The sequence below is a fragment of the Nerophis lumbriciformis genome, linkage group LG06 (genome assembly GCF_033978685.3).
Source record: "Nerophis lumbriciformis linkage group LG06, RoL_Nlum_v2.1, whole genome shotgun sequence".
NCBI classification, from domain to species: Eukaryota; Metazoa; Chordata; class Actinopteri; order Syngnathiformes; family Syngnathidae; genus Nerophis; species Nerophis lumbriciformis.
In genome coordinates, this window is record NC_084553.2 from 40,652,773 (window position 1) to 40,670,962 (window position 18,190).

General features: G+C 38.3%; 1 protein-coding gene across 7 annotated transcripts in view; it reads left to right on the plus strand.

The window, feature by feature from the left end:
* esrrga (estrogen-related receptor gamma a) overlaps positions 1–18,190 on the plus strand; it is a 122,590-nt gene that overhangs the window by 62,858 nt on the left and 41,542 nt on the right. For 5 of the 7 annotated variants that reach the window (XM_061964340.2, XM_061964333.2, XM_061964335.2 and 2 more), the window contains exons 6-7: positions 3,724–3,834; positions 8,116–8,298. In XM_061964340.2, coding sequence (XP_061820324.1) covers positions 3,724–3,834; positions 8,116–8,298 — 294 coding nt within the window. The remainder of the gene's footprint in view (positions 1–3,723; positions 3,835–8,115; positions 8,299–18,190) is intronic. The other 2 variants (XM_061964336.2, XM_061964338.2) reach the window with 1 other exon arrangement.

The window sequence follows — 18,190 nt, forward strand, 5'->3', positions numbered from 1 at the left end:
AGCTCACATGTTCTCTCCCCTTCCCTGTACTGTACGCCATTCTTTATGATTTGAAGGCTCATTTGTTAGAGGTGAGCTAAAAGCACTTCCTCTTGCCTCGCCTCCTCCTGTCCCTTTTTTTGTATGCTTTGCAAATATAATTTTCAATTTTTAATTTGATTCATTTAGATTTGATCATTAATCAGTGCCGAGGGAGAGTTAATTTGGTGGAAAATAGATGAGGTAGTTAGAGAGGGCTCTTTATGAATTGACTGTCGGCTCTTTTAAGTTATAAAGGAGGGAGGTGGGGAATTGGACATATTCCACTCAGTTGGTGTGGGAAAAAGGCTTTAAATTGTGGTGTAGGTCAAACAGAATGTTTTTTTTTTTTGTTTACCTCCTGCTTTCTTGACCGCATTTCTTGACCGTTTGCTGACACTGCCCCCCGCCCCCGCTTAGCTAAACTATCAGCCTTTCTGTCTGCTTGTTTCAAACACACACACACACACACACACACACATACATATATATATATATATATATATATATATATATATATATATATATATATATATATATATATATATATATATATATATATGTGTATATATATATATGTATGTATGTATGAATATATATTATTTATTCTAATAATAATATATATTATTATACTGTACACATTGACAAACAGTCCTTACATAAATGTATTTAAAGTATTTATTTATTCACTATAGTTTGAAGCATTTTACATGTATGAATTATTTTTGCATCATATTGCACTTGAATTGGTGGTGTAATGGTATATACAGCTGCCAAGCTGGTAAAATGGGAGTGTTGTGTCAGGAGGCCTCCGGCATAAAAAAAAAAAACTATGCCAAACAAATCGTGTGAATGGCTGGCTGTGGTGACCACTGATGTAACAGCCGAAAGAAAACAACATCATATTTCATGTCATTTTATTTATTCAATTACCCTTTTTTTTTTTTTTTTTTGTGGATTTGTATCAATTGAAAAAATTAAGGTAACAATTTTTAGTGGTTTCAACAACAACAACAAATTTAAAATGTACTTTGATATTAATTTTCTACTTAACAAACCAATAAATATTAAAAATAATAATATATAAAATATAACTTACTGTAATTTTTGTAAGGAAATCCTAGCTAATATTCAAACCTTAAAACTCTTTTTTCTCTCTTATCGCTGAGTGAATTATGGCATTTTTGTGGCAAAACCTTTTAGCCTAAAAATGTCATGATTTTCCTTTCTTTATGTAAAATGTTATGTGTCACTTTTTTGATAAATTTCAACTAAATTCAAGAAGAAAAGTTGACGAGTTAGATGTTTCTGTTTTCTGCTTCAAAGTTTATAGTGTGCTGCTCAACATGATTTTTTGAGTGTAGAGTGTGTGGGTGTGGGTGTGTGTGTGTGTGTGTGTGTGTGTGTGTGTGTGTGTGTGTGTGTGTGTGTGTGTGTGTGTGTGTGTGTGTGTGTGTGTGTGTGTGTGTGTCTGCAAACTACCAAGTGTAGCTCTTCCAGATTAGTTGTGTTTGTTGGGCTAAGAAAGTAATCTTCACTGGATTATCCTTAAAATGCCTTTTCACACTGGCTCTTTACTTTTGTTTTGCACATATAAATTAATAAACAGTATGTCTTAATTAAACAAACGTGTGTGTGTGTGTGTGTGTGTGTGTGTGTGTGTGTGTGTGTGTGTGTGTGTGTGTGTGTGTGTGTGTGTGTGTGTGTGTGTGTGTGTGTGTGTGTGTGTGAAAATACTTTTGAAATGGTTACGTTAGTCATCATCGTCGTACACATTCTCCAGTGCTTTGTACCTCATTAGTATTATTTCAAAATGAACTAAAATAAGATCTACAAGGTTCCCTAAATATTATTATAATCCTAATCCTTTGTTATTGTTTTAAATCAACTTCCTTCTCAGGTTCCTCTTATTCGCCAGGGTACATAACACCTATGTCTTCCTTATCCATCTTTAAGTAGTAACCACGGTAACATCCAATACCCTGAGAGACAAGCCTAATTAAATTAAGGCTCCTTTGTGTCAATTATTAAGGTGACACAGAGAAAGAGAAAAAAAGAAAGGGAGCGAAAGCAATCGGTCCTATAGGTACAGAATAGGGGAGTGAGGCCTAATACAAAAAAGATGTGTTGAATTTGCTTATTTATCTGGATTTATATACTATTTATTTGTTATTAAGAAAATAAAAAGCAAATTTGATTACTATTGTTATACATTAGCTTTAATGGTAATGAACCGTATTTATCCATGCTTCTTTCCAACTGTGCGTTACTCCAGTAAGTACTATTGTGCGCTTTATCCACTTTTTTACATAGATATACATTTGTCCAACACAATAAATACTACATATCACATACTATTAGGGATGGGTACCTGTCACATTTGCACCGATATAGTCCCAATTCCTGGTACCTGGAAATCGATACTGCTACTGTTTAGACTACAGTGTGTGACCTAGCTAGGAAGTGCGAGTCTAGTCTCATGTTGCGCCCTACAAAGTCTTTATACTGCAAATATTGTACTTACCACACACTTGCTGTTTGATTGTAACATGTGTCTTTGTTGTAGAGTTTATGATGAAATTTAGAGATGTTAAAATCACTATGTAAAATTGCTAATGCTAATCAGTAGCATGTACATGGCATATCCAATGTAAATTAGCACTGAGCTAGCGCATTTTCGAAGATGGGGCTTTAATTTACATTTGAGCGTTTCATTATCCGGCATACTTGCTTTGTTGGCATTGGAAATTGCAACATTGTCTTGAGGCAGTTTGGCTGAGTCCACTCTGAGTGCTGCTTCAATGATTGTTTACTCGCCAGGTGTTTGAGCCGGTGCTTAGTCTGCAACCAGACGTGGGCAACAAAGGTATTTTACTGTACATGAACTGATACCAGTTAGTACTGACAGAAATCGATTGGTGCTTATAAAAGTTTCAAATTCAGTACCCATCCCATTTATAGGACGCAAGGACGCCGTGGCTCAGATGGTAGAGCGGCCGAGCTAGCAACTAACAACAAAGTTCGAGTCCAGCTTCCAATATCCTAGTCTTGGCCGTTGTGTCCTTGGGAAAGACACTTCACCCACTTTGCTCAAAGTGCCGCTCACACTGATGTATGAATGGTAATGAATGTTTGGTGGTGGTGACAGGGGCCTTAGGTGCAAATTGGCAGCCACGCTTCCGTGCAACTGTGTCTTAAAATGTAGATTACCACCATCAATGCTATGTGAGCTACAATCCTAGCATTACATTACATTTTAACAGTGACATCATGCTAGGTTATCTTATTCACAGTAGAAAAATAAAAACGATCAAACTGACATCTCCCATGTCTATAGCTGATTGACGTATTGATGCCAGAGCGCTGGACTTTATTTCAAGATGTGTAGCGAAGCCTATTTTTTTGTTTGTACTTTGTTTTATAAAGCTGTCCTCCATGAAATAATGCATTGCAGTATCATGTACTTGAGGAAGGGGGTTTTTCCTTTATGGCTGTTTGAGCACCACTGTTTTTTAAACTAGAGCAACACGTAACAAGCAAACAAATGATAGATTTTTCTCACGTTTGTGCTCATGAACAGACTCTGGACAAACATCATTAAATAGTAACTTTTGCAAAAATATGGGACCTATCAACAAAGTTCATCTGACACAATGAATCATTTCGACTCTGAAGGTTGAGAATTTGTCTCTGCATTGTTTCCAGGTGTTCGTCTGGACAGGGTTCGCGGTGGAAGACAGAAGTATAAACGCCGGATAGACGCTGACAACAGTCCTTACCTGAACCCCCAGCTGGCTTTGCCCGCCAAGAAGCCATGTAAGAGCACACAAGTACATTCACTCTTGAAGTGTAGAGAATCAAACAATTCCTTTCATGCATGAGACAACTATTTCCTCGCCAATATTGCATCACCGTGTGCAGGCAGGGTTCACATAGACGACAACAGTTGGACCCTAAAAACAGCAACACACATAAATGGAAGCAGGGTGGCGGGGAGCCCATCTGTTTGGAACCTAGTTTATCTCCCCGTTTCTACTGCTACCAGTTTAGGGTCATAACATTTTATACGTGTCGTATTTTACACTAAAGATGTTCATTTAGCTCTACTGTCAAATCCAGTCTCAGCCAAAAGCTGATGATTGGAAAATGAACGAGAGCACAGAGGCAGTAGGAGTGAAAGAACTGAGGTGAACACAAATGTTCTGATGGAGAAGAAGAGGAGAAGGAGGAGGTAGAGTGGGAGGGGCCAGCCAGAACTTTAATCCGGATTAAATCCAATCTGGCAACCACATCAAACTAGAGTTAGCTCTCTAGCTAACTGTCTTGTTACACACACACACACACACACACACACACACACATGCACGCGCACATGCATAGTTGCAGTGCAGATTGAGAGTATTTAGCAGCTTGCTCCCTAAAGCCCATTTTGCTTAAAGCCGGAGCATATTCTGACTTAGTCCAATATGCTGAATGGCTGCATGACAGCTCAGGACCACTTCTGCTAATACTAATCATGGAAATGATTGGATAAGGCAATTGTGGCTACTGGTGATGTACACCCACACACAAACTCGGTTTTAGAAAGATTCCACTGGCCCAATGACCAATTTTACTCTAGAAATACCAAAAAAAACCATGTATTTTTGTAGTCATGCATTGCTCGCAAGAAAATGAAAAACATAAAATACAATAACATTAAAATTATTTAAAAGTTAGCCAGCATTATTTATTATTTTAATTTATTAAAACACCACTCAAATACTAACTTTGATTTAAACAACTAAAAAGGGGCAAAATATGAACAAAAAGTTGGGGTTGTTTTGTTCTGTAATGAAGGTCTTTAAAAAGTTAAAGTTAAAGTACCAATGATTGTCACACACACACTAGGTGTAGCGAAATTATTCAGCCAACTACGATGATTTTCGTACTTCAATGTTCTTCCAAGGTTTATTCAATCACTTCAAAATGGAGCCACCTTTATTAAAAGGACAGTTGATTTTAAATTGTGGAGCTTTTAACTTTTCCTTACATTTTGTAGCTGGAGCATGGAGTCAAAGTTTGGCCATTTGTGGTTAAATCTAAGCTAATATAATTACGCTTTAATGGTTATAGAGTGAAACCTCAATTTCCAAACTTAATTGGTTCTTGAACAGGGTTCGTAAATAGAATAGTTTTTTACATTAGAGCAAATTTCTGAAACAATGTAAACATGAATAATGGGTTCCAGCCTCGACAAAAGTCCATCCATCCATCCATCCATCCATTTTTTACCGCTTGTCCCTTTCGGGGTCGCGGGGGGTTGCTGGAGCCTATCTCAGCTGCATTCGGGCGGAAGGCGGTGTACACCATGGACAAGTCGCCACCTCATCATATTTCAGTAAAAATGTATACAATTTGAACACAATATAACGTGCTATACAGTACTGTATATCAAACAAAAATAATAAAGGGGTGATATATGAACTTTCTATTTAATAACAATGTCAAAACAACAGCAAATTAAACTACAATTTTCATATGTAGCCGCCCTGCCAACACAAACACACACACACACACACACCCACACACATACACACCAACACACAGTTACTCGTCCTGTAGTGCACTCACAGTTTGAAATCACGAAACTCCTTAACTTTAACAGCCAGATTTTGACAACCATTCCAAATGAAAAAATAAAATAAAGCCCACTTTACCTTGTCGGTTAATCTTCTTTGCATGCAGCGGAAAGGGAGGGCAGAGTGGGGGAAGGTAGTGTCGACAATGCTGTAGATACTTCCTGAATGTTATAAACCACACATCGCTTGTCCGTTGCTTTCTATGGACTCATCATGAGCTAAAAAAAACTAGTACAATGCTGTAATTTTGCTAACAGTAGCTAACAACAGCACTGCTGTGCTGACTGCATGAACACCGAGATCGATCAACCTGCCCACAATCGATGTGCTGCCGGGCACAAAATGGCTAGTTGAAATGTTCATACATAGAGACAAGGTTTGTACAACAAAGCACATTTTAACGTGGTCTGTAGTTTGTAAATCTAAAAGTTCGTACAATGAGTGGTTCGTAAATTAAGTCTAAGAAAGTCCTAATTTCCAACATAGAAACTTACTTTTATTTAAAATTATTAAATAGATATTAGGGTTTGTTTTTTTTTCCAAAAAAAAGCTTGAATCGAAAGAAGAAATACAATTAGGGGTTTCTGGCTTATAACAAAAAGAGGACATGGGAATATGTTTCTTATTGGACAGTGATGCTGTGTACTATTTTTAAATGTCCTTTATATAAGTTCCATAAAAATTGATAAGCTTACAAATATCCATATAAGTGCCATCGTTTTCCCTCCCACACAATCCAATAGAATCCCTGCATATCTCTGTGTGTTTAATCTATGTGGCCTATCTCTGTGGCGCCTCAGCGTCCACATTGATTGTGTGAGAATAGAACAATAGCTCAGGCTTTGGAAATGGTCTTTCATTGATTCTAATTAGGGAAACGTTAAATAAGATTTACCTGCAGATACAGCTGTGGCTGCCTTTGTGACCCACAGCCATGAGTTGAATAAAAACAGAATATAAAATGATATTTATAAAACATGTTTTATACTTCATACTCCTTATTTTCTGGTCTTTGCTCATCTTGTGTTGTTATTCCAGTGCTTGATTAGTCAGTGGATTAATTTGGGAGCAGGGTATCAGTGTGTTCCTAATGGGCCATAGAGATCTCATCACCACATGTCACTATTACCAGCTGAGCTGTTTGGCTTTTAGTATTATCTCCCCCTCCCATATTGTTTGGGCAACCTGGATCACACGCACTTGGGAGCATCTCTACGCAAACAAATCTTGTTTTATTGTAAAATTAATATGTATTTTTATGTACATGAGTAAATACCAGGTTAAAAAAATTTGTTTTTCAACTGTGCTCTTTCGTATGTGCTACAATTAAGCAAATGCTCTCTGACTTTATTGTTCCACAGTACATAAAATAATACTGTTGCTCAGCCTTGATTCCTTCTCTTATTTTTCTCCATTCATATAATTGTATTTGCTGTTAATAACTCATTAGTCTATTTTACACTGTCTATAAAATTGACTTGAGCGAATAAGGAGTGTTTCTTTCGAACATTTTATGACTAATCAGGCACTTTTGCGACTAAAGACCGAGTTATTGTTATTTTTATTATACACTGTCATTTGCATGTGAAATATTGAATTGTATTTGAATGCTGCAGTCTGTACAGCAGGCCTATTCATCTGGCGGCCCGGGGGCCAAATCCACCACCACCCTGGAGTTCAGTTCAAACATTTTTGCATCAAATTTCTAAAAACACAATAGTGCTCCTGTTGTACAGAGGAATTCCACTGTAAACACATTGGCAGATATTTGCATTTACATTTTAACATTGCTAGTAAACATTGAACACTGGGATCCTAACTTGTGATTTACATAACTGAGGCGTTCTTCAAGGCACCACTTAAAGTCCTCTCCTTTTGGATTTTTTTTAATTTTCTTATGTGATTTATGTACTACGGTCTTGCTGTAGCTTGTTTCGTTCAGATGCAGTGGTCATTTGTTCAACTTCTTTAGTTATACCAGTAGTGTTTCTCAAGTTTCTATTTTAGGTCCTCCCTTTTTCATTATTTGGGCTATTCAACTGTTGGCCTGCGAATTGAGTTGAAAACACTTGTACGAGACTCCCATTTTTGCAGCAGATACTTAAAAACAATTGAGTGCTGTTTTAGGGATGTTCTTTGACTGTTTTTTTTGCAAAAAGTCCATAAAAACAGTGGAGCACTGGTGTAATGTTAATAAATAAATATACCAAATTCAAATACCTCCTAGTTCACCATAATATACAAAGACCTGCCCCCCGGTCCTTAGCTCTCTGCAAATGTGGCCCCCAAAACAATTCAGTTGAATAGTCCTGCTGTACAGTATGTTGTTTTTCTCATGTAATGATCCTGTGTGAAGCATTTAAAATCAAATTGTGTTTTAATAAATGTTATATTTGTGTCCCACACACGTGTAAGAAAACAATATATTTACCCTCTCTCTGTCTTTGTCTTTCTCCTTGTCTGGTGGTCATGTCAGTTGCCTTTGGCTGCCTTGCAGATAACAAAATTGTCTCTCACCTGCTGGTGGCCGAGCCGGAAAAGATATACGCCATGCCCGACCCCACGGTACCAGACAGCGACATTAAGGCCCTGACCACGCTGTGCGACCTCGCCGACAGAGAACTGGTGGTCAACATCGGCTGGGCCAAACACATCCCAGGTAGGAGAAGTCTGCTGACCTCCCGTCCATGCTGAGATAGTATACACACGCGCACACACATACACACACACACATTTACAGAGGTCACGGAAACATGCTTGCTGCTCGTAAGTATGCTATTACCTGACCTTTCACCCTAATCCCTGGACCCAGACAGTTTTGACATCTCCAACTGGCAAACCAAATGCCCTCACATACTGTACATGCACAGGCAAGGAAATTGTGACCTTTTGAACCCATGAGTCCATTCCACCGCCTCGAACTTCTCAATGTAAACTCATTGGCTTCAGTTTGTTTAAAGTTGAGTTTATTGTTACCTTATTTATTTAAATGGACAATGCATATTGATAAACACAATAACACCTAGGACTTTGTGTAAATATGCCTAATTATAGCAAAGATGCATATTTCCATTTGTAGTTTAGTGAGTATATGAATGGATTTTGAGCCAAAGGTGACAAAATCTACAAATGTTGTTTTAAAAGTTGGAATTCATAGCATCTTAAATTCCATTCATTATAATTAATTATAGTTCACCTTCATTACTGCTGTTATCTGGTTCCAGGCCTGACTGTAGTAAATTAATTTAGGCAAAGTAGTAATTAATAATTATAAATTGAATATTTTCGTAGCTACAGCGTAAAACACCCGTTTACGACTTTCTAAATATGCTTTTTGACATTATGGGAGCCCTCTAGAAAGGAAATAGTCACCTTTATACTCTATTTGATCCAATATAGGGCTCGAAAGTGCACGTGATATTGCAATGCATTGTGGGGGCTAGGTAGCCATTATTGCCAGCCAAAGCCAGCCGAAACAAACTGGACCCTGTTTCAAATGTTTGCTACCTTAAAGACTGAGTACAATTGATTCAATTGAGCCATATGACCACATCCATTAAACAAGATTTGAGCAAGCTGCCGAACGTGTCCTGTATTTTGGTTATCAAAGGAGTCAGGTTTTACACATGCCAAACATCTCGGAATGCCAAATTGGTAAAAGGCTCTCGGACAAACCAACTTTGGGTGTCTGCAAGACCTCGGAATTTTACATTCGAAATAGAAGACAACAGTACAGGTAAATGCACTAAATTAGTCCAATTTCTCAAATAGTGTGGCTCTAAATAAGCCTCTTACAACCCATGGAAACACCTTAATCCGATCGTGTTCGGTTTTTGAAAAGTCGGACTAACACACATGGATTATGAGATTGGAAACCAGATCCCTCAAGAGGTGTTTCCTCCGCAGAGGCGCCCTTCATATCGGGTATGCGCCAGTCTCAATGCACGGGATATAACCCGGAAGCGTATACCATTCACCTGTTGACTTAAAACAAGTCGCAAAGATTCCTTGCCGCGCTACAAGGAAATAAGTGCCCTCCAGTGTACGGGAGGCACACAAAAAAATAACTATTTGAAAAATTTGACTAATTTGTAGAACATTTTTAGAAAAATCAGATCTGTGTCACTTGGGGGCAAAGCATCTGATTTGGTGTGCAGCGTAAACAAGGCCTAACTTTCCAATGATACCTGTTAGTAAAATGACGTAAGACATCCTCTACATGGAATGCAATACAGTTTTCCAAAAAGTTCTTGAAATTGACTTTGGACTTCACTTAACACAGCATAATTTTTTTCCCACTGTTATTTAACCTACCTTTTTTGGCAGCAGCAAACCACTGGACAGTTTACGGTTTAAGAAGGGACAGACAAAGAGCAAAGAGAGCACCAAGATAGAAGATAGATATTCATGTAATATTTGCTGTGATTAGAAAGTCTGATTGGAAGAACCTGGGGGTGAGCAAGTGATAACACTGTTAATAGTGATTGTAATAACTGCAAATGCACAAATTTGCCATAAAGATGGTGATAGGAAATGGGGGTAAACATTTCTGAGAAAGAATAATGAAAGACATTGGTGGTTTTGTGAGGCGGGAATAGATATGCCATAGATTAGTGTTATGATAGAAGCAAAATTGAACATTACTCGTGTTACTGTTTACACAGCATAGTGGATGATATCAGTTTTCACAATACTTTATGATCTATGATAATACCGTCAATGGCATGTCACATGATGTGCATTATTTCATCAATACAGGTGAAAGATGGAAATAAATGAAAGGAAGGAGGTAGGAGATGAGGCTAGTGTATATATGGCTTGCATTGATCTACTGTATGTGCAGACATGCACATGGTTATTGATCCCCATGTTACTGTACGTTTGGCCCAATGACAGGTTATTTTTATTTTATTATGTGGTTTGGAACCACCTTTGCTTTTTTTAACCTCTCCTTTTAAGAGAAGCCAGGCTGGGTTAACCTGGTTATCATAGGCCACAGCACGTGTGTGTGTGTGTGTGTGTGTGTGTGTGTGTGTGTGCGTGTGTGTGTGTGTGTGTGTGTGTGTGTGTGTGTGTGTGTGTGTGTGTGTGTGTGTGTGTGTGTGTGTGTGTGTGTGTGTGTGTGTGTGTGCAGAGAGAGCGAAGGCCAACGATTGCTTGGTGGTGGAAAGAAGATGGCGTGATTAGATGAGCGAGAAAGGCAATCCACAGCTCTGTTTACAACACTGAACACTGATCTAATACACACACACACACTTCTAACGTGATCTAGTGTTGAGTGGAAAGGATTGTCAGAGTGAAATGCAGGAGCTCAACATTTGTTATCCTCTCACACGTCAGATAAAAAGGTTAACAGGTCTATTCTTGTCAATACATATAGTGCATATGTGTATTCTATTTATTTGCATGCAGGGTGTATTGGTGCACACACACTTCTTTTCTTGCCATGCTACAGTAATTTTTTAATCAAATTGATGGAGAGAGACAAAGAGAAAAAAGACAGAGGCAAAGTGAGGAGAGGTGAAGCCAATTTATGCTTCATGATATGGTTGCGCTGCGCTGCTCACATGCGCGCGTGCGCACACACACACACGCCGTCACACACAGTGGTAACAACGTGTCAAGGCGAGCGCCAGGCAGCTAATTTGAAGTCATTAGATGTCTGCCGTACTGGCAACAATTTGTTACGCTCACACATGCACAAAGGCACGCACACAACAACACGACACGGGCGTGCACACTGAGTTAAGAGCCGTCTGCAGATAGCGAGGAGGCTAAATTGTAAACTAATTTAAACATCACTCAGCGTTAGAGAGGCTGCCTGCAAGACAGGCCCCCGGATAACAAGGCTGTGCCGCGTGTGTGTTTATGTGTGTGCTGCGATTCATGTTTGACACACAGACCGGGCCAACCTTAGAGGCTGGTGACACGCTCACACACGCATGGCTTTGATTGCTTCTTTTATTCCAAGGCTTGCCTTGTATGCCTGTGCACATTTCCATACTGATATGGCTATATGCAAACATTTGATATGTCATTAGGGGAGGAAAATGAGGTTTCAGCAAGTGTGTGTCTCTTGATATCCCACAAAGAATATTAAAGCTCACACGAGTGCATGTGTGTGTGCGTGTGTGTGAAGACGTATTGAAATTGATATTGACAGAAGTCTTTTGCTGTGTAGGACCCACATCCATAGACAAGAATGCAGTGTCATGGAGACAGTCAGGAAGTGTGTGTATAGCAGGTCACAATTTTGTTTGCACCTTAATGCGCATGGTTATGGTTCTGGTGTTCGTTTATTTCAAGCATGCGTACAAATTGGGATGCCTTTTAATGCTGATCACAAACGCAGATCTGTCTCAGTGCATTTATTTTTAGTTCACTGGCTAACAAGCTGATAGCAACTAATTATGTGTCTCTATACGCAGTGTGGAGCCACTCCCCTAAGATAATAATAATCACCTGCATCGCACTTAATAAAGAAATAGATAAAAAAAACTAAGCAATTGTTCCCATAATGAATAATGCAAATCAAATGAATCCGTTTGAGACACCCAAAAATGCATTTTATAGAAAATAATTATAGTTTTTACGTGCAGAAAACAGTGTGAAATGCATATAAATGCTGACTGAAATTGATCAATGAATATTGACCGTCACTTTATTGAAAAATCTTCTTGGAGTAGACGGCAATGAGCAAAGAAAGAAGAGGGTAGAGCCACACACACACACCAACTTCATACACTTCATACGAGTTATTTCTTGAATTCAATAGTGTTTCTCACCTTTTTTATCAAAGTGTTGGCACTTTTAACTTTCTTTGGCCCCATGGTGACCTATTTTGTAGCCGTTGAAAAGACACTTGTGTGGTAGCTGTCTTAGTCAGCAAAAAACTACAAATCCAACCAGCAATGACGTCATAGAGTGGGGACGGAGCTGTGGGGGAATGACTTCCGGGTGGAGAGTTGATAACAGGGTAACTCAGACAGGTTTTGTAATAAAGACACATCACAAACACGGTAGGACTGCTAACAACATTGGCACTTATTCCATACAAATGATGTCTACTGGTAAAATTCTCCCAAAATAGACACGGTAGTGATTTTAGGTTTGTTTTCTGACAACTTTCATCACATATGCATGTCTCCATGGTGACCTATTTTGTAGCCATTGAAAAGACACTTGTGTGGTAGCTGTCTTAGTCAGCAAAAAACTACAAATCCAACCAGCTATGACGTCATAGAGTGGGGACGGAGCTGTGGGGGAATGACTTCCGGGTGGAGAGTTGATAACAGGGTAACTCAGACAGGTTTTGTAATAAAGAAATATCACAAACACGGTAGGACTGCTGACAACATTGGCACTTATTCCATACGAATGATGTCTACAGGTAAAATTCTCCCAAAATAGACACGGTAGTGATTTTAGGTTTGTTTTCTGACAACTTTCATCACATATGCATGTCTCCTACAGAAGAATTCAGGCAAATTCACATTGCAGAGTATGTGTTTTGGTAGCATCTTCATCCTGAAACACAATATTTTTGCACAGAATTTGAAGGAATTAGCAAATATTCCTGCCAGATGTACTGATGGAGATTGTAGCAATACAACTAAAGAAAGGGTCAGCCTGCATAATTTCTTAATGATGGGAATATGAGAGAATTGCCCTCTCCAGTCTAATTGACTCAAGCAAAATGGGACGGACCAAGCTGGAGGAACACAATTTTCAGCAATCTTTTTACAGATTCTGTCTTCGAAGGAAAGGGTTTTGTTCTGTGTTAGTTTGGGGAAAAAATAAAACACTCAAGCTAAATGTGATCACAAATATCAGGAACACCATTGAGAGGAGAAAGTCAGAACCTGCGGAAAAACGGACAAAGAAGAGCAGACTCGGCGCTCAAAAACGAAAGAAAATAATATAATGTAGTGTTCTAATTTGTGTCCTCTTCTACTGGTGTTTTGCACGAGTTGCTTGAGAAAATACTGAACGAGGAAAACAGGAAACACAGACTATGGTGTCTATGGAAAAGGAGATAAAATCTGGATATTGTGATTAGTTTATATATATTTTTTTATCATAATGTTAATCATATCAGTTTTGAAGTAACAAAAACATGCTATTAAGTGATGAAAATAATAGTTTTATATGCTTTTATCCACACTGTCTACGCAGGGAAAAGGGCTCAAGTTCTGTAAATGATGTCCCACCATGAAGGGGTGGCATATTAAGGTTGGTGATAAAAATGGGGTGTTCCAAGTACAGTTGGTTATCTACCGATTACTCAGAAACTAATTGGTGTTGTAGGAAATTATTCATTTTCATGAGCAAAAATACATAAAGACAACTTGTTAGTGAAATGTTGGCCATCTGGGTATTATGCTAGATCCACTCGACGTCCATTGCACCGGTCGCCTAGGGGGGGGAGTGTCCCCACATCTGCGGTCCCCTCCAAGGTTTCTCATTGTTATCCCATTGGGTTGAGTTTTTTCTTGCCCTGATGTGGGATCTGAGCCGAGGATGTCGTTGTGGCTTGTGCAGCCCTTTGAGACACTCGTGATTTAAGGCTATATAAGTGAACATTGATTGATTGATTGATTGTTGTGTCCTTTAATAACACAGCAAGACATTGTCATAAAGGTGTAGGATGTGTTCTTTGCGCACTCAAGTCCACGGAATTATCCAGAAACGGACTAGTTTATAAGGCGAGATGTTTGGTCGTACGATAACCGTGACGTTATAGGAAAACTGAAGATTTGCATTGAAAACCAAATCCGTACAGAAAGTGAGGTACTGAGGTATTTAGTTAACAATAAGGAGCATCAGTTATTATTACCAAGGCGTGACGGTTCGGGGCGTCCAGTCATATGGATTAGCGAAGAGAAGATGTCATGTTAATAAGAGACAACTGCACAGTCAAGTGTGAATAAGGAGCAGCCAGGTGAGAGAGGAGTAGGCCTGGCAAATATTTAAACAGGCGCCAATAAGAGTGTGAACGAAAATAAAAGACCATTTGTACGCTAGGAGAATTAGGCTTTTCATCCTGTCTCTCTCTCTCTCTCGCCATAATAGCTGAATGACTAGCAGCCAGTCATGCTAGCAGCTCTTATCTACACACAGCCACACAAAAGGCCAAGACAGGCAGGCAAGGCGAGCACTTGACTTGACGAAAAGACCAAGGAACCGAACAAATGAACCAATCAGCGGACAAGAAGCTCTAGTGCAGTATTTTACGAAAACCTGAGACCTCGTCATAAGAGCTTTTTTTTTCTTTATTCAAGAAAAGAAATTACTCTTACGCCCGCCCCCATTCTCTTGCGTCGCTATCTGCTGATACTTCCTTTCCCCTCATCCTCTGCTTTCTTTCATTCCATTTCAATTTTGACACTCGGAAGGATAAGCGGACTGTAGCGTGTTGGCCACGAGTCATTTTGATTGAGCTGTTAAAACTCTAGAAGCGAATATTCTTTTAATCGGCCCCTATGAAGATTTTGGAACTTTGACGTTTGATTAGTGTGAATTGAGGAAAGTTGATGGTCTCTTCTGTGTGTCATTCAATATTAACCCATTATTGGGGATTGTTTATGACAATGCTGGAATGTGCAAGGTTAAATAAATGTTGATTGTGTAAATATCATAATAAAGTGACTTTTAATAGACTTTGGTTCCCCACGCTGAAGCACTATCTTTGCGTTCTAAAAATTAAACTGATTATAAGTGCTTATGACTATGTATCTTCCAACCACACAGACTAGTGAACGGAGTTAGGTCCCCTGGGCTAGAGAAGTCTCACTTGGACTGTCCCAAATCAGATAATACCGGTTTGCATGTAAAATCTCTAATATAAGCTATGATACGAGCAGTCATTTACAAAAAGGAAACATGCTAGGTTATAGACTGAGCTGAGCTGCTACACAACTACTAAGCACACACTCGCACACAAGCTACATATACTTAATGAAGATTCTAAATTTCACAATATTGGAGTCAAAAAAAAATCTAATTTGTCAATATAAACAAGTATGAAATAGTTATAGTTGCATATTACTTACACATACAAAGTCTCTAGGACAGAAGTGTATTCCTAAGTATCCAGTAACAAACGTGTCCACATCATTAAACTTCCGGTATCACGAGCTTAACTTCATGAATTATTGTGACCTTAAGGTGTTGCCAAAAAAATTTAAGACTCCACTTTAAAAAAAAAAAAAAAAAAAAATTCCCTGACAAATTTAACTTGATCAAGCCTTTACTGTCATTCCACACTAAAAATGATAAAATTATGTGCTGTGATTTGCGTATTAATATCGTTCAATATATCGATTATAATGTTCAAAGCTCCAATATCAATATTGTATCGGAAGTGAAAAGTTGTATGGGGACAGCCCTAATTAGCACTGCAATATTTCTGCATTTTGATGAATAAACATGTTGATTGTAGTGATTATAATGTTTCTACAACCACACAGGCTGATAGCTACTGAACAGAGTCAGGTTCCCTGGGCTGGAGAAGTTAGCACTGAAATGTTTCTGCATCATAATAACCAAAATCTTTGATTGTAGCGCTAATAATAATGTGTCTACAACCACAGAGACTGATAGCTAGTGAATGGGGGAGTCAAGTTTCCCTGGCTGGAGAATTTAGAACAGGAATATTTTGGCTTCCTAATAACTAAAAATGTTGATTGTACTGCAAATCAAAATGTGTCTACCAACCACACAGATTTGTAGCTAGTGAATGCAGTCAGGCTCCCCGAGCTGGAGAAGCGAGTACAGCTGAGTTTATTTATTGTCTAACTGGTAACTTTAGTTGTGAAAAATGAGAAATGTGAATGACTGCTTTCACATTTTGTGACTGATAGCTTGTGTAATTTCAATGAGAAGAGGTTTAGCTCTGAACCACAGACACTGTGCTTTCAAGTCTCTTGTACCAAATAGTTTGATGGTTAAACTTAAAATTGAGAATATAATTGAACATAAATAGCAAGGTAAAGTTTGCTAAGGTGCTCTTTATTTGAGCTAAAAATGCAAAAACATTGATTATAAATATCACCAGAATGTTTTTACCAACCACATAGACCGGTGGCTTTTTAGATAGAGTAAGGTTCCCTAGGCTGAAGAGGTTAGCACATCCATATTCACTGTAAAAAAAAAAAGTTGAGAAAACGCAAATATTCAAGGCAACATGATGCAACAAGATTTTTGCGTTTTCTCAACTTTTGACTACTAGTGTTGACTTAACTAAGATTTACAAGTTGAGATAAGAGTTATGTAAACTCGGATCTTCTTGTTCACCAAATTATTATATTTTTGTGGGACCAACAATAAAAGTCATGCTTCAATTCCATGTATTTTTACCTCCAACAAACTCATATATTCTTGTTGAACTTTGACTACTGTTGTTGACTTAACTAACATTTCCAAGTTTAGATAAGAGTTATGCCAACTCGATCTTGTTCACCTAATTATGATATTTACGTCGGACCAACAATAAAGTTCATGCTTCAATTCCATGTATTTCTACCTTCAACTAACTTGGAAATTCTTGTTACTTCAGTTAGAAAACTTCCTTTACAAGTCAAGTAACATTTATGTTGCTGTAATTGTTTTTAAGAAATGCTGAATGAATAAATAAAATAAAGAGCACACATCAAAATATATCTAAAACCTTGTTTATTTCTCATTCAGAAACATGTTTAACATAAGGGTTAAATTGCAAGAATTCTTGCATCCTGGTCAGTTTAGTTCCAATTATTAGACGCTTTCACACTTATAGCTTGTGTCGTTTTTGTCTGTGTCCCATTACCAATTGATTATAAATATTTATAGAAACCACATAGACTGCTGTCCAGTAAATAGAGTGAGGTTCCCTGGCTGGAAAAGTTAGCAAATCAGTGATTCTGCATTCAGACCTATTCACTTTATGCTACTTTCACTTTTTTCTATCTGGTTTATACAGTATATATGTAGCAAAAGAGGTCTAGCTTTGAGCCTCAAGCACTTTCTAGTCTTTTTGTTAAGTAGTTTTAATCCCTCTTTAAATCGCTCATTGTGAACGATTGTAGCATTTGCAGGTGATTTACCAGATAATGTATGTTACCCAGCCTAATTTTGAAATATTTTGTTATGAAAGTCACCTCTATTTCTTTAATGCATACCACAGCTTATCGTAATTTCCTAACACAACATGTAGAGTATATTGTGTTATAGACACGCACACCATTATTCCAAGCTCAAAACAAAGTAGAAATTGAAGTAGAGTTCTAAACGAGTGTGTGTATGATTGAATGGAACGTGATGTGTGCTGTATGAGAGGTGAATGAAAAGAGTGTAGGGTCACATACATTAGCTCCGATACCCCCAAAGAGCCTTTAACACAATAACATTCTGAACCCATGGCTAAGTACCCCCACACCACCCCTACAACCTCTCATGTGACCTTCCTTTCTCTCGTTCCACTCGCTGTAATCTGACCTTTCACCCTCTTTTTCTCGCATATCTTTAACCCCGTCATTATAAAGCCAACCTCATCTCTTACCTGCAGTGTCCCT